General features: G+C 48.8%; 1 protein-coding gene across 3 annotated transcripts in view; it reads left to right on the top strand.

The window, feature by feature from the left end:
- LOC147677881 (blastomere cadherin-like) overlaps positions 1–18,142 on the top strand; it is a 352,327-nt gene that overhangs the window by 77,733 nt on the left and 256,452 nt on the right. For all 3 annotated transcript variants that reach the window (XR_015302467.1, XM_086945778.1, XM_086945777.1), the window contains one exon: positions 17,719–17,868. Coding sequence is in view for 2 of the 3 variants with exons in the window: in XM_086945778.1 (XP_086801904.1) it covers positions 17,719–17,868 (150 nt within the window). In the remaining variant the exon portion in view is untranslated. The remainder of the gene's footprint in view (positions 1–17,718; positions 17,869–18,142) is intronic.

The following is an 18,142-nucleotide window of genomic DNA, read 5'->3' on the forward strand; positions in this document are numbered from 1 at the left end:
CTGTATTTTGGATCGTTCTACTGGCGGAGCTACAAACGGATATTTTCAGCTGCACGAGGCTTCGTGTCAGCCGCCCGGATGGGTGCTGCTCCGGTTGTTTCCCTGAACGAGTGAGGCTCTGCGGTAACGTGCTCCAAAGCGTCCGCTTTTACCATCGAGTGAATGCCTTGCAGCGGGGTTTGTTGACAGTATCGGGACTTTGCTATTGGGTATCCTGCCTTTTGGGAACTAATTTAGCCTTCCGGGTACGGTGTGCCCGAGGTTTAGTATAGTTTTTTCTCCGCGCTTCTTGGTTAGCGTGTTAGTCTGTGGCCACAGATTTAGATTGTGCCTAAAGCGCACTGTTCGTGTTTTTCCTCCAGGGGGTTTTTTAAGTCAGACGTATGACTTTTTCCCCCATTGCCTGCTGAAGGAAATTAAGTCACGCAGGTTTCTATTTGCCAAGTGGATTGTTTGCTCTTCTCGGAAACCTTCTATTGGTTACACAGGTAAGGAGGGGATTGGGGTGTGTTGGATGTGGTTAATAGGTGGGAATAGGGAAGCAAAGGAAGAAGCACTGGGCTATATATTAACATTCTCTTTCTGTTCTGTGTTTCTTATCTTTTGTGGCTGCAGGTCAGGATCCCCTTACCCAAACTACTAGGAGGGTCTGCAAAGCTGTAACAAAGAGAGAGCCTTGGCTTTTCTTTTTCTTTGTTTTACTTATTTTCCTACCTTCTCCCTTTTCCCGGTTCGCGGTCACGCTGTACTAAAGTGCGTGTGGCGGGCCGAGAGGGGGCAGATGAGTGGGGCCATCCTCGCTTCCGTGGTTGTGGGTTGAGTCGGCGAAAGGTCCAACAGAAAACCAAGCCCACGAAATTGCAACCACCCGAGCGAGTATGGATGAGGATGGGAATGAGGTGGATGAAAGGACCCCTACTGTTCAGGAATTGATAGGGGCGGTTAACGCACTTCAGCTAAAGGTGCAGGAATTACAGCAGGAGAACCAAGGGCTACGTCAGGAAATGAGTGCAGGGAAGGTTAAGGCTCCGGTTTGGGGAATGGGTAAATCTCCCATAGTCCAGCCTGCTACTTTCCAATTCGATAGGGGTGCGGGTGCTAGTGGTTCTGGTAATCCCCCTTTGACAGTGAATGTGACTACACCCTCTCCGGTACCTTTGGCTGTTCCTGAAAGGTTTACTGGGGATTCCAGTAAATATAGCATCTTTATGAATCAGTGCCATTTGCACTTCATGTGTCGACCTGCGTCGTTTCCTAATGACTCTACCAAGGTGGCGTTTGTTATATCCTATTTAGCCGGGACTGCTGCGTCTTGGGCCGTGCCCCTTGTCGAGAGTGATGACCCTGTTCTGAACAACTTTGCGGCTTTCAAAGAACAGATGCGTTGTCTCTTTGCTAAACACGCGTTTATGCAGGCAAGCGACGCTGAATTATTGAAACTTAAGCAGGGAAAACTAGATCTAATGACATATGTGTCCACCTTTAATCGGTTGGTTTCCGAAACCCATTGGCCCGCCGAAAAAAGGACGTCCTTATTTTATCAAGGATTGTCGGAGGACTTAAAAGACATTGTCTCACAGGTGGTGAATCCACCTGAAGGCTGTGTGGAATTCATTGATCTTGTTGTAAAGCTGAACCATAGGCTCACTGAGCGGAGAGGCGAGAAAAACCGAATTCAATTTTCTCGTGGGGTCCCATCTAGGGTAGAGGTAAAGAGTTCAGTAGAGAGCAGGACGATCCCTGAACCGATGGAGATAGGCGGTGTCCGAAGTCCCTTAACAGCTGAGGAGAAAAACAGAAGGCGAACTCAGAATTTGTGTTTGTATTGTGGGCAGGGAGGCCATTATGCCAGGGATTGCACTGTTAAACCGTCTTCTTTGTCTTCTCGAAAGGTGGTGGCTTGTGTGCAGCCTTTGGCAGAAGTGGAGATGATTGATCGACTGAATCCTTCCTACCAGGTTTCTGGTATAGTCAAACGAGTCCCCAAACATTTTATGATAACCGTCTGCTTAGTCATTACCAACAGCCACAGGACTCCGGTGTCTGCCTTGTTGGATTCAGGGGCCACTGGCAATTTTATGGACATCAAGTTGGCGGAACAATTGAAAGTGCCCTGGATTCTAAAGGAGCAACCCGAACCTGTGAGGGCGATAGACGGAACCGAGTTATCTTCAGGGACCATCACTAGACAGACCGAACCCTTGTGTATGATTTGTGATAACGGCCACTCAGAATATATTGGGTTTGATTTGATTGATGCCCCTTCATTTGGTGTTGTATTGGGGGTTCCTTGGTTGCAATCCCACAATCCCCGCATCGATTGGTTTAGGAGAACGGTAACCCTTGATTCTGTTTTTTGCTTGCAAAGCTGTTATAAAGTTGCTACTGATTGGGTTACGCCTCTATCTTGTGCAGTTGGCGATGGCTTACGGTGTGACGTGCAGACAATCCCGGAAACGTATTTGGAGTTTGAGGAGGTGTTTGACAAGGGGCGAGCAAGGGACTTGCCACCCCACCGCTCTTTTGATTGTCGCATTGACTTAATACCTGGGGCGACTTTACCTTGTTGTCGTGTCTACGCCTTATCTGGGCCGGAAGAACTCCATTTAAAGGAGTATTTAGACGAGATGTTGGCTAAAGGGTTTATTCGCCCTTCCTCTTCGCCTGCCTCTTCGGCTATCTTCTTCATTCCCAAACGGGAAGGTGGATTACGAGCCTGTGTGGACTATAGGGCGCTTAATAAAGGGACTATTAAGAACAAGTACCCTCTCCCGTTGATCCCAGTATTGCTCGACCAGCTGAGGCATGCGACCGTGTTTACCAAATTAGACCTCCGAGGGGCATACCATCTCATACGAGTCCGTGAAGGCGATGAATGGAAGACTGCCTTCCGGACTAAATTCGGCTTGTATGAGTATTGTGTGATGCCCTTCGGGTTGTGTAATGCCCCGGCGGCGTTTCAGTTTTTTATCAATGAGATCTTGAGGGAGTTTCTGGATGTGAGCGTGATTGTCTATATAGATGATATACTGATCTTCTCAAACTCAGAGGAGGAACATGTCATTCATGTTCGGCAAGTATTGCAGACGTTGAGAGACAATCAGTTGTTTGTCAGACCTGAGAAATGTAAGTTTCATACCGACAGGGTCGAGTTTCTTGGTTTTGTGGTCTCGGTCGAAGGTATCAAGATGGATCCTCGGAAGATCGAGGCAATCACCTCGTGGCCAGTGCCAAAAAATGTGAAAGATGTCCAAGTGTTGTTAGGATTCGCTAACTTCTATAGAAGGTTTATCTCCCATTTTTCTGAGATAGTGGCCCCCATGACAGTATTGTTGAGGAAGGGTGTTCCTTTTGTTTGGTCATATGTGGCTCAGATGGCTCTGGATCAACTGATAGAAAGGTTTACTTCTGCGCCTGTTCTGGTCCATCCCGACCCGGCGTTGCCCTTTTTCGTTGAAGCTGATGCTTCCTTGGGTGCTGTGGGGGGGGTTTTGTCACAAAGAGAGGCAGAGACCGGATTTATGCACCCCATAGCATTTTTCTCGAAAACCCTGTTGCCTGCCGAAAGAAATTACACGGTGGCGGAGCGGGAATTGCTGGCCATTAAATTGTCCTTTGAGGAGTGGAGACATCATCTGTGGGGGGCCCGGCATTCCATTACCATCTTTACAGATCACAAGAATCTTGAGTTCTTTCGATCTGCTCGGGCCCTTACCCCCAGACAGATGAGGTGGGTCTCATTCTTCAATGAGTACGATTTCATTATCACCTACCGGCCTGCAGCTCAGCAACTGAAATCGGATGCTCTATCTCGCATCCATGTGAAACCGAATGAGTGGGGAACCGATAAGGACTCAGGGTGTTTTATTCCTTCTGAGAAAATAGTAGGTAGTATCACACTGGATGATTTTGTGGCCTCGGTGAAAGATCAGTTGAGGGGTTTGGATTTAACACCTTGGTTGTCTATGCCTTCTTGTGCACAGAGGGATGGGTTGCTGTATCACGGATCGCAATTGTTCATACCTCCCTCTCTACGTGACTCTGTGGTGGAATGGTGTCATTCATCTGCTTTGGTTGGGCATCCAGGAATGCACAAAACCAGGGAATTCTGTTTACGTTGGTTTTGGTGGGAGTCATTGACCCAGGATGTGCAACAGTATGTAGCGTCTTGTCCGATTTGTGCTGTGAGTAAACCATCACATTCTTGCCCGTCTGGCCTGTTGAGACCATTACCTGTCCCTCCTGCACCCTGGCATACTATAAGTATGGACTTTGTTACCGATCTACCTTTGAAATCAGGTTGCACGGTGATTCTGGTTGTGGTCGATTCCTTCACCAAGATGAGCCATTTCATCCCCTTGCCTAAATTACCCTCAGCCAAGGAAATGGCCTTGATATTTGTGTCATCTATCGTGCGGCTGCATGGCCTGCCTTCCTCCATTGTGTCTGACAGGGGCTCCCAGTTTGTGTCCCGGTTCTGGACTGAGTTAGGGGAGGCCCTTCATATGAAACTCTGCCTTTCTTCAGCCTATCATCCCCAGTCCGATGGTCAGACAGAGAGGGTTAACCAAACCATGGAACAGTACTTGAGATGTTTGTTGACTTCCTTAACATGTGATTGGGTGGTGGCCCTCCCTCTTGCGGAATTCGCGTACAACAACAGCTTTCATTCCGCACTGGGAATGTCCCCCTTTTACTGTTCCATGGGGTTTCATCCCCGGGCAATACCCATCCAACCTACAGGTCATGTGCCTGCTGTGGATACCTTAGGGATCGCCTTGAGCCGGATATGGGATTTGGCTAGGGAACATCTAGTAAAGGCCAAAGATGATATGAAGCGACAGGCAGATAGGCATAGGGTCCCTGCTCCGTCCTATGCCGTGGGGGAACGAGTGTGGCTGTCTACTAGGAATCTGCACTTGGATGGCCCTAGGAAACTGCAGCCTAGGTTTGTGGGTCCTTTCCCCATAGCTCAGGTGATCAATCCGGTGGCAATGAGACTGGAGCTGCCGGATGAATATCGCATCCATCCGGTGTTTCACACCTCACTGTTGAAGCCATATGCCGACACTGATCAAACCTTGCCCCCTCCCCCTCCCGTGATGATTGAAGGAGAGGTAGAGTTCGAGGTTAACGCGATTTTAGATGCCAGGAGGAGACGAGGGAGGTTGATGTACTTGATTGATTGGAAAGGGTATCCCCCAGAAGACCGTTCTTGGGAACCTGCTACTGCAGTGCATGCTCCCAGATTGGTTCGGTTGTTCCATCTTCGTCACCCGAACAAACCTCGCCCGGTGGGGAGGCCTTTGAGGGGAGGTACTGTTAGGAATTTGTGTGGGTTTAGCTCCATGGGCTAGTCTTTTTTCCTTCTTTCCTTGTCTGGAATGGTGTCCTTCCTTTGTTTCCCTATTTTCGGTAGCCCCGCCCCCTTTCCCTCCGTGGATTTAGGTCACCAGCACTAGGGCTCTGTGCTTGGTTTCTAACCTGGTTGGCATCTTTCTGGAGACGGGATTTTGTGTACACCAAGAGCCTACGTGGGAATCTGTATTTTGGATCGTTCTACTGGCGGAGCTACAAACGGATATTTTCAGCTGCACGAGGCTTCGTGTCAGCCGCCCGGATGGGTGCTGCTCCGGTTGTTTCCCTGAACGAGTGAGGCTCTGCGGTAACGTGCTCCAAAGCGTCCGCTTTTACCATCGAGTGAATGCCTTGCAGCGGGGTTTGTTGACAGTATCGGGACTTTGCTATTGGGTATCCTGCCTTTTGGGAACTAATTTAGCCTTCCGGGTACGGTGTGCCCGAGGTTTAGTATAGTTTTTTCTCCGCGCTTCTTGGTTAGCGTGTTAGTCTGTGGCCACAGATTTAGATTGTGCCTAAAGCGCACTGTTCGTGTTTTTCCTCCAGGGGGTTTTTTAAGTCAGACGTATGACTTTTTCCCCCATTGCCTGCTGAAGGAAATTAAGTCACGCAGGTTTCTATTTGCCAAGTGGATTGTTTGCTCTTCTCGGAAACCTTCTATTGGTTACACAGGTAAGGAGGGGATTGGGGTGTGTTGGATGTGGTTAATAGGTGGGAATAGGGAAGCAAAGGAAGAAGCACTGGGCTATATATTAACATTCTCTTTCTGTTCTGTGTTTCTTATCTTTTGTGGCTGCAGGTCAGGATCCCCTTACCCAAACTACTAGGAGGGTCTGCAAAGCTGTAACAAAGAGAGAGCCTTGGCTTTTCTTTTTCTTTGTTTTACTTATTTTCCTACCTTCTCCCTTTTCCCGGTTCGCGGTCACGCTGTACTAAAGTGCGTGTGGCGGGCCGAGAGGGGGCAGATGAGTGGGGCCATCCTCGCTTCCGTGGTTGTGGGTTGAGTCGGCGAAAGGTCCAACATACACCAGCCCATTCCCCTGAAGTCTGTCTTCTGGGATTATACCCCAGATTGCCTAAACGCAAAGTGGGCCACCGACGTATAGTTTTGCAGCGTGAATCTTTCTGGATTCACTATGCTGTGCATATTCGCAATCTGCTGGTTGGGTCCGGAATCATAGTCTTTTTTTTTTTTTGTAGCCCAGGTGGGCGTCGACGTCCCACCATTTGGTGTACCTTCGGTGATGTCGGCATGCTTCCTGCGGAAGCTCCCACCCTTGGGCGCCATCTTCAGATTCTTTTTTCCGCCGTTGGGTCTGGATCGTCGCGTGAAGCTCCAGAAATTTCGAAGGAGAAAAGAAGAAGATAACGCCAAACTTCTACAGAAAAGGACTTGAAAAGACTAGGAGAAGAAGACCATCAAAGCCGGGACGACAAAGGAGGAGAAGTAACTCGATATCTTCGACGTTCAACAGGGAATGCGCTCACAGGGGACCCCCTGAGCGCAGTAATGGACAATACACCCTTTAAATTCTGCTGTAACTGCCATCACATGTACGCGCAGAAGGACCAGCACCCGGTCTGCAACCTCTGTCTGCCGGTCAACCACGGGAGCAAGAACTGCAACGCCTTCAAACCGAAGACACTCAGAATTCGAGAGAAGCAGAGGATAGCTCACCACACGATGCAGGGCAAGGGCCAGGCACCGCCGTTGTACGAACTGGGTCTCTCCACCGACGACGAGGACAACATCGCCGAAGGACCAGATGTCTCTACGGTCGCAGAGACCGATAAGAAAACATCAGACAAGGTAGGAGAGTCTACGACCCCGAAACCCTCGACAGGGCCTCGAAGGCCCGAGGCAGACTCCCGAAAATCAGAGTCTAGAGCCTCGAAGGGAGCACCGGCGCCAAAAAAACCTTGACGACCGAAGCTGCATCCTCCCAAAAACAGCCCAGCGGATCCTTCGAAAAGGACTCCCAGAAGGCGAAGACCGGCAAAAAGCCAAGGTCGTCGAAGCAGGTCCCCGAAAGAAGAACCTCGACTTTGTGGGAGAAGGAGTCGAAAACCACTTGGACGTCGACGACGCCGTCAAAGAGGGCGGCTGAAACGCTCGACGCCGAGCATGCCGCGCAGATGGAGAGGAAGAAAAGAAGGCTCCAGGCCGAGATGGAGAACATCCTCCAGAGGAAGAAAGACTTTGAAGAAAAGATGAGAAGCTACAGGATCCCCTCGAAGCCCGCGACGGCCGTCGCCGAGGTATAGGAGCACGAGGTGTTCGACGCCGAAGAGCCGCCGAAAACTCCGGAGTCCTCGGATCAGGGAGAAGAGGAAGACCTCTATTACACAGAGGGGGAATATGGGGATCAGCGTTCGAGCTACGACTCGGGATCCTCGACGGCTCAAGACCTGGACTGGCAAGACATCGATACTGAAAACCCGTAGGAGGCTTTGGAGACATACCCCTCGAGGCCTTCGCCGCCAGATGACATTGGGGCTTACAATAAGGTCATCAAGAAGGCAGCAGCAGCTTATGGGGTTAAATTGGAAGAAGAGAAGCCTAAAGCAGATTTCTTGCTGGAAACCTTGATCCCCACACAGACAAGGAGCCAGTTGCTGCCCATGCTGAAGAGTGTCATGGACCAAGGGAAGGAAGCGTTCAAGGAACCAGCGACTTGCAGATCCGTCACGCCAAGGACGGAGAAAAAGTACAAGTTCTCCTCCCTACATCAAAGGGTCCGTCACAGCAAACTCAATTATCGCTGCAACGGCAAGGAAAAGGGCCAACGTCCCGACAACATCTGGGCCACCACCTGACAAGGAGAGCTGGAGGATGGACCTGACAGGCAGAAAAATCGAAAGAAATGCTGCAATGCACTGGTGGATGGCAAACTCCAACGCCCTCCTGAACAGTCACCAATATCCACATTGGGACGAGGTGGGGCAATTGCTCAAACATCTCCCAGAGCAATTCCAGCAGAGAGCCACACACCTCGTGGAAGAGGGAAAAAACATTGCAAACTCGTGCCTGAAGACAGCCTTGGACGGAGCAGAAACCTCCAGCAGACTGATGGCTATAGGAATCACAGAGAGAAGGCAAGCCTGGCTCATGATCTCAGGCTTCAAGACAGAGGTTCAGAACAACATCCTGAACACTCCATTCAATGGAGAATCGCTGTTCGGCGCCCCGGTTGATGAGAAGCTCACCCAACTGAAGAAGGATAACGAAAAAGCTTGGTCCATGGGGCACCCTGCAATTCAGAGGGATGAGAAGAGGCGCCCTGGCAAGGAGGCCAAACGGAAGAGGTGGTAACCCGCCTGGAACATCGCACTAGGCGTTCCACCAGGGTCACCAGGGTGACAATCAAGGCCCACAGGGCCAGCAGAAGCAGACCTGGGACTACTAGAACAGGGGCCAGTCCTTTCGCGGGAGAGGAAACGGCTGAGGCCAGAGAAGGAGAGGCGGTGAGCAACCCCCCTCTAATTGACTTCGCACGGAAGGATGTGCTCCCCCACTCACGCACTCAGAGGGAAGAGCACAGAAAAACGAAGGGGAGAGGGTTACACGGACAAGACACAAAGGAACATGTAACACCAGTGGACGGCAGACTAAGATTTTTCCTCCAGGAATGGAGAAAAATAACCACAGACAAGTGGATACTCAACATCATACAGTTTGGATACTGCATAGAGTTGGAAAAGAGGCCGCCAAGCAGAAGACCAAAGAAAAAAGAGCACTCGGGAAGGGAGCTAACTCTGCTCCGAGAAGAAGTTCAGGAACTCCTCCGGAAGGAAGCCATCGAACCGGTCCCATTCAGAGAAAGGAACAGGAGAGTGTACTCAAACTACTTCCTGGTACCAAAAGTGGACGAAAGCCTAAGACCCATCCTGGACCTACGCTTCCTAAACAAACATATCAAGACTCAAAAATTCAAGATGACGTCCCTACAGGAGGTCATTTCACAAATAAGAGACAGGGATTTCCTGTCCACCGTGGACCTCAAAGATGCATACCTGCACATACCAGTGAACAGGCAGCACAAGCACATGCTAAGATTCACAGTAAACCAGGATCACTACCAATTCACAACCCTGGCTTTCGGTCTAAAGTCCGCTCCAAGGGTGTTCACAAAATGCCTCGGAGCAGTGGCCGCACATCTGAGAAGAGAGGGGATCCACGTGTACCCCTACCTCGACGATTGGCTGATAAAGGCGAACTCTCGTAAAACATGCGAGGAACATGCACAGCGAGTCACAAACACGCTGATGGACATGGGATTCTCCATACACTGGGGGAAATCCTCAATGGAGCCGGAGCAGGTGAAGATCTTCCTGGGGGCTCAGATCAACACAATCCAATGCAGGGTGTTACCCAGCAAAAGGAGGACACTCAGCCTACTAAGGGAGACTCGCCACTACCAGAAGGGGCAAGCTCCGACAGTGAGGACAGCGAGCAAGATCATGGGGATGATGGCGTCATGCATACACCTAGTCCCCAATGTACGCCTACACATGAGGCCACTCCAAGAATGGCTGCAACAACAATGGTCACCAGCTACAGGAAGTTGGGAGGATCTAGTGGTTGTAACGCGCGAAGTGCAGGAAGAGATGAGGTGGTGGACCAAGAAGAACATTACAGTAGGTAAGCCTCTAACTCCACCAAACCCAACAGTGACCAGCACCACAGACGCATCCCAGAAGGGATGGGGCGCACACATGAACAGGCTCAGAGTGAAGGGTCTGTGGGCACCAGCAGATGCGGTCAGAAACATCAATTACCTGGAACTGAAGACAGTGTTACTCGCCCTGAAGACTTTCCAGAAACAGCTGCACAAACGGAAGGTGTTGATACAAACGGACAACACAACAACGATGTTCTACATCAACAAGCAGGGAGGGACTCAGTTGTTCCCTCTGTCCAGCAAGAAATATGGAGATGGGCAATACCACTCGAAATAGATCTACTGGCCATACACCTACCAGGGAAGGACAATGTGGAGGCGGATTGGCTCAACAGGCAGACTTCAGCATACCACCAGTGGGAACTCAACAATCAGGAAACAGAGAGACTATTCAGGAGATGGGGCACCCCAACAATAGACCTGTTTGCAACGCGGCAGAATGCAAAATGCCAGTACTTTGCATCCAGACAACCAGAGGAACAATCCCAGGGGAATGCCCTATGGATAAGCTGGTCAAAAACATTTGCTTACGCTTTTCCCCCCCGATACCATTGATCCCCAGGGTGCTCAACAAGTGCAGGATAAGCAACATGACACTGATCCTGGTGACACCTCAATGGGCTAGGCAGTCCTGGTATTCACAGATTATGGAGATGACGCAGGGTCCACCCCACAAGTTCTCAAAAAGAAAGGACCTACTCTCCATGCAGAACAGAGAAATTCTACACCCAGAACCGGAGGGCCTCAGCCTAGCGGTTTGGCTCCTGAGGACTTAGAGTTTGCACACCAAAAGCTCCCAGAGAGCACCCTGCAGGTGTTGCGAGAGGCAAGGAGGCCCAGCACACGCAAATGCTATGGGGCAAAATGGAAAAGATTCACTCAATGGTGCAGCATGAAAAAGCTGCAGAGGAAGCTGACCAAGGAATCAACGGTGCTAAGATACCTCACGCACCTACTGAAAGCCAAACTAAGCTCATCCTCGCTAAGGGTACACCTGGCAGCAATTGTGGCATACACAAGGGGAGAGACTGGGAGAATCTTCTTCACATCAGGGGTAGTAAAAAGATTCCTGGTAGGGGCAAAGAGAATAGCGCCACCAAAAAGGATGCTGCAGGCATGGAACCTGAATGTGGTACTGAGAGAGCTCATGAAAGCACCTTTCGAATCCATCCACAAGGCATCACTGCAAATGCTGACAATGAAAGCGGCCTTTCTGGTAGCGATCACCTCACTACGCATGGTGAGCGAACTACAGGCACTAACACTGCAAGAACCCTACATCCAGATACACAGTGACAGGGTCGTGATGAGAACATACCCGCACTTCATGCCAAAGGTGGTATCAAGGTTCCACATGAATCAGAGTATTCAAATTCCTAGCTTTTTCCAGAACCCAGATAAGCACTGATAGGGCGCTCCACACTCTAGACGCAAGAAGGGCAGTAATGCACTACATTGAAAGGACGAAGGAACACAGGAAGACAAAACAGTTCTTTGTGTCCTTCGCAAACAGTTACCTGGGTAGACCAGTGACTACAAACACCATAGCTCGATGGATCGCACAAACGATACAATTCTGCCACAAGCAAGCGGGGCAGGAGCTAACAGGAGGGGCACAGGCCCACTCGACCAGGAAGAAAGGAGCAACAATTGCCTTTCTGGCCAACACACCAATTCAGGACATATGCCTGGCGGCAACATGGGCTTCAGTGCACACGTTCCCTAAGCACTATTGCGTGGATGTACAGATGAACAAGGAAGCACAAGTAGGACAAAGAGTGCTTCAACATATATTCAACAACCAACGCTCATCCTCCACCCAGCCGCCACAAAAGTAACAAAACCGCTACAAAATCTATGCACAGCATAGTGAATCCAGAAAGATTCACGCTGCAAAACGAATAGTTTCTTACCTGTCGGTGTAGTTTTTCAGCTTGAAGATCTTTCTGGATTCACTAGCGAAGCCACCCGCCTCCGCCAGAAAGATGAGGCTGGAGAAGAAGGTGGAAACACATGGAATAGAAAGCAAGTTGAAGCTTACAAGATATGTGAAAAGAATTACATTGGAAAAAGGATTAACAAACATAACCATGGATTCACTACAAGGACACAAAAGAGAAAAAAAGAATCCGAAGATGGCGCCCAAGGGTGGGAGCTTCCGCAGGAAGCATGCCGACGTCGACGCCCACCTTGGCTACAAAAAAAAAGAAAAAAGACTACGTTTCCGGACCCAACCACCAGATTGCGGAATATGCACAGCATAGTGAATCCAGAAAGATCTTCAAGCTTCAAAACTACACCGACAGGTAAGAAACTATTTGATTTGTCCTTGGCCCTGGCTAAGAGACAAATTGCAATTGAATTGGAAGTCTATGCGGGGCCGCAGATAGGGGTTTGGAATCAGGAGGTAATACATTGGGCGGCAGCAGAGGGCAGAGCCTTGTATAAAGAAGAGCTTAAGGGCATACGCAAGCGCTCTATTGCGGACGGGAAGAGGGAGGTACTATATAATTGGGAACACCAGAGCTTCTCTAATAGTGGAGAAGAGGGGGAGGGAGATACATCAATTAGCTCGGATGGGTTGGCCTGTGTACAGGATAACTCCCCCCACTGGGGGTTCCCCCCCTTCCTACCGTGCTTCACCCATCCACCCGCCCACCGACACCACTGATGCTTGCCAGAACCTTGAGATATACGTAATATTAATAAGTGACGGACAGCAGCACCACTTTTCATTTTTTTGCTCTCCCCCCCCTTCAACTGTCGGACCCCCCCCCCACTGCGGTCCCCCACAAGGACACATACCGTGATGATACATTCTAGTGCGGGAGGAGGGAAAGGTGACCATGCCCGAATGCACAGACTGACACCGTTTTAATTGTTTGAGTTTAATTGTTTGTTAAGTAATGGCTTATAGACTGCGTTAATAAGTGAACGTAACACTAGAAAGCATGTAAGAACTAATTGCATGGAGGACCCAGGACTGAGGAACTCCGACTATAAGGCACAAAAGGATGAGGTTAAAATGGAGACACAACCCTAATATTAGATACACTGATACATGTGACGAAGTTCTTAGGGGGGTGGGAAATGTAAGATATAGGGTCAAAGTAGATTGAATGTTGCAGTGGTGCCGGATGTATTTCCATCGTCCAAGCGAATAAGAAATTATGTAAATGTAAATGTAGAGGTACTTGAATAGTGCACGACTACCCGGAGGCACCTCGGCGCTTGTACGAATACCGCTGAGGAACCCTTCCTGGCCTTTCCCTGTGAAGTGCCCACTCCTGGGCACCCCCAAGGTGAAGCCAGGCATCCTAGCGTTGTTGGGGCCGTTGTGTAGATTAAGCAAGCTATTGCCCAGAGTTGCAGAGTGGGACCCATGATTAGACTAGGCACCAAGGCGAGAATTAACAGGTCCGAGGAAATTGAGCCCAAGACCCGCCGAGGCGGGAATTGAACCCTGGTCCCGGGCCAGACTTCTGCATCAGGGTCTGCCGCTCTAACCATTGAGCCACACTTCTCAACTATGTATACATATGTATACATATGCAATACTTCATAAATCTTGGGTTAAGTTATGAAAATGTAAGAAAGTATGATAATAAATGCCAATAAACACTTCTCCCAACCTGCCCTCCATTAATGGAGCCTTCATCTCCACCCCCACTTTTTTGATATGACACTATAATGTAATAATTTCTCAAATATCAAGTTCTTTTCCTCGATAAAAACGTTTTTAGCTTCTGAGTTCATCTGTATGTTCTGCCATGCAGGCTCCATCGTTGGGGAGGTTGGAAATTCTACTTTTACATCTGCCTCTTCTTCTGAAACACACACACTCAATGGTGATTTATTAACTATCATTGATTGACTCTCAAGTTTCGCCATGCCTTAGGTCAAGAAAAGTCTGTATCAAGGTTTTTTGGGCCTGTTTTCTTTGAGGCAAGTTGTTTTACATGCTTACTCTCTTTCAACCTTAACTCTTGTTATGCTGCCACTTCATATAAAGCAATTTTCAAATGGAATTGTCAACAGCTAACTCCCCACACACCTCCTTTTGCTAATCTGCTCCTCCTCCTTTGTATGACCATAGCCAGCACCAATCCTAGCTAGATCAGTGGTTCTGGCCTAATGTCCTAGTGGTCTGCATACCTGTGACACGGTTCGAGCGATTAAAGCGTTGACGTTGACCCTCCAAATCAGCGCATGTAGCTTTGAACAGTGTGGGGGTGGGCAGAGAGAAACCACAAAAGGCCCCAATCAGGTTACGTTTTTTACACCTCTGATCTCTAGGCACAACCAGACTACCATCAGTGGCCCTAAGTTATGCTTCTTTACTTGCTTCTCTACTTGGCTAAAAAGTGGAAAGTGCACATGCCTGCTGCCAGAGCCACTAGCCAGGGTGAAAGGTAGGTCCCAGAGCATAATTACAGCCACAGTTTAAACAAGGAAAACAGGAATCGGCATTCCTTCTTCTGATGCATTCCATGAAACATGGAAATAACAGGGGAAGAACCAAATCTTAAAATATATTGAGGGCAGCGATTGAGTGGGCATTAAAATGTAATAGTTATAAGACAGTCTGCGTTAAAATGTGATGTTAAAAAATCAAAACATCAAAAGACCAGTTATTGAGTTAAATTGAAAATGCATCAGAATGATGTGTCTCAGGCACAGGAGGTAGGGCGTTCCAAATATCTGTAATGTCCTGAAAAATATTTGAGAGACTATTGCAAAGCATTTGTGAGGGAACAGTGTGGGGAGAAACGTGAGTGAGCAAACTCTAAAATCTCTTTGGGTGGGGGGAGGGGGTTACGGTCTACGGTAGAACAAACATGGCGTCCAACCATTGAGCTCTGGTACCGATCCTTCCGATTTTGCCCTTGGAAGCCCATGAGTTGAGATGGTGACCCCCCACACCCCCCACCCGGGTGGGGCGGAGTGAGCAGCTCTTGAACCATCAATGGCACTGTTCCACTGAATGAAAACAAGGCCAGCCTTGCCTAACCAGAGAGGAACATGCACCACACGCCTCATCCTGTTACCTGTATTAGGGAAGGTCGGTTTTGCCCCAAAATCTTAATCAGGGGCCAGGCCAAGGGACTTTATCACTATACTAGGCTCCTAAACACTGAAAGACCGTATGAGTGAGGCTAGAAAAGTCGACCACCTCATTTACTTGGAGCAACAGATTGATCTATTCCAGTACATATCTCAGGCCACCGTTGATAAGAGAAGGTCTTTGGCAAAGGTAACAGCAGAACTGCATAGGCACCAGTCCATTACAAATGGGCTTTCCCGTTCAGGTTCCAGATTGATTCTAAATCTGGCATTATATGCACACTGGAAGAGGAGCAGGAAGTCTTGAGACCGGCAAGAGAGCACGCTGATTCTCCAACAACGGAGGTCAATGGACAGCAGAAGCTGCCTCGTAACAAATGGGAGACTCCACACCAAGGCGCACGTCATGCAAATTGCATTGACACTTTTTCTTCCTGGATCAACATTGACTGAGGCTGCACCTGATGCACATTCTCGCTTCTACCAGGCGGCATTCCTTGGAGCTTGAACCAAGGGAACTCAGTTATGTTAACGGTTCTTAACGGTTTGTATACGTTTGACTGCCCCCTGAGGCGTGAGGGGGTGGCTAGAGCAGTTGATGATCCCAGCCTGGTGCATCCGAATGGATTAAGGTGCGCCTCGCTAGCAGTGGGCCGCGCTGTTGGGGGGCTCCTCGTACAGGGGGTTTCTTGTTGGGCATGGGCTTTTAGGGGGGGTTTGGGGGTACCTGGGAGGGGTAAATAGATTTATTAGGTGGCTCATCACCATGGGAAGGATGAATCTAATACCTCCTCCTATTGGAATGTTGCTGGACCTTATCTGCGAGATGGGATGGAAGGACTGGGGAAGGGAAATAAGGGGAGGTGGGGGGGGGGGCTTTCAAATACACCACCAAGGTGCTCAACATTCAGGGACTACATGTAGGAACGCACTGACATACTCCACTTTGTTTTTTTAAAAGCATCCAGGAAATGCAGTCTTTCATGTCACCTAGACTCCTTTATCTTCCGTTACACCAAAAACATGGCTAAGTTAGTTTCATGAACGTCAGGGGCCTCAACTCCCCATGTGAAACACCATAAGATATGGAGGGAATTGAGTGTTGTCTCGCCATATATCTTTCAAGAGACACATATTAGGTTAGCTGACACACCTCTGATGAAGCATAGACTATTCCTCCCTCAATTCTTTGCCACTGCTGATACAAAAAAAGGGGGGTCATAATAGGCGTACACAAGTATTTCCCCCTGGACATGCTGGGGGTAACCACCAACAATGAAGACAGTTACTATTTATTTTTGGAGGGGACATATGAGACCCGCCCCTAAACACACTCAATGTCTATACTCCTAATCATGGCGGGGACCAATTCATCTGGCGCCTCTTAACATGACTAGGTGAGTAGCCTCCTCTGGATGGGGAACTTTAATTTGGTACTGAACGGCTCACTGGACAGACATCCGCGTGATAGATACCTACAGGGAATGATGCCAACGACTCACTTACAGGCTAAGGGGGACCCAAGTTTGATAGATTTAAGGCACCATAAACACCCTGACATGCAGGACTTTTCCCATTACCATATATCGTACACCTGTGTCGATCTTATATAGGGTGGTTTGGTTAGACCTTATGCTTACCATTATCAACAACTTCATAGTAATCTTGGATCATTCCATGGCAATTTGAGAGGGTGATCGATACAAGTCTCCCAATAAATGTTCCCCCTGGCGATTAGACAAATCTCTCCTCAGGAACGATCTTGTCCACTCGAAACTGGGTGAAGGGATAAACAGAAATTTTGAAAGCAGCCAGGAAGAGACGGCGCCCAACATTGTCTGAAGTAGTTTTTAGGTGGCGTTTCAGGGCACTGTATGGCGCAGGGGCAAACTTCACCAGGCCCAAAGATCCTATAGGGCGTCATTGGAGGCTGACCTTGAGGCAGCTTCTGACCAGCACACGCAAATGGGCTCCCTGAAGGACTCACAGGAGGCGATTGCTCTCAGGATACAGAGAATAAGACTGGTACTCTACTTGCTAGGAGATGGAAATCCAACACCGCTGCGCGTAGGATCCCAAACCTGCAGTTGTCTGGGGGGTTGGGGGAGAGCTAGCATCAATAACCATATGAGCAAGCTAAGAGTATTTCTGGACTTCTATGCAACTCTGTATCGTGGGGACCCAGTATCCCGTGAGGAGATATTGGTTTTCCTGGTCCTGGTTTAATTACTCCAACTTTCTACAGCCAATAGAGACAAATTGCAAGGGTTGATCACTGCCCAGGAGGTATCCCAGGCCATACAGGATCTACAGCCTGATAAGGCCCCTGGGCCACAAAGTTTCTCCAATGGCAACTACAAATCATTTAAACACTGATTGGTCCCCAATCTGGTACAATCTTTTTTTTGTTGCAGACTCGTAACCATTTTTGAGTGTGGAAAGACTTCAATTACTGAGCAATCATCTTTTGAAGTCATAACTGTCTCAGTGTTGTGGTCCGTCTAGACCTACCTTAACACCTTTAATACAACAGTCTCTATCACAGCAGATCCATGGTTACCTGCCACATAATATTCCCCAATATCCAGTTTTGATTCCAATAATTGTCTTTTAGGAGACACAACAGGCCGAACAATCTGATCCCCAAGTGATGTACTTCCCAAAGTCGCAGCAGGGCTTGCACCGACGGAAGAGAGACTGGGTCATCCCACCCATCAAGGCTGTTGAAAACGAGAGAGGTCCTTTCCCAAAGAAGTTGGTGCAGGTAACTGAATACTTTCTTACATTTGTGGTGGGTGGTGAAGGGTACCATTGGTGCTTTAGTGACTCTCCTTCAATTTGGGGATGTGGAAAGATATTTGTTTCCTTTATTTGAGGGATGGGAGAACACAAATGAAATATGCTCAATTAGGATTTGTGCAATATTTAATTTCATTTTTTTCATTTATAAAGTTTTATATAGCGCGAACATGACCCACGGGGGTATCAGAGCGCTTTACAGTACACTGTTATCACACATTATACATACAATCGGAAAT

Source organism: Lissotriton vulgaris, chromosome 12 (assembly GCF_964263255.1).
Source record: "Lissotriton vulgaris chromosome 12, aLisVul1.2, whole genome shotgun sequence".
NCBI lineage: Eukaryota > Metazoa > Chordata > Amphibia > Caudata > Salamandridae > Lissotriton > Lissotriton vulgaris.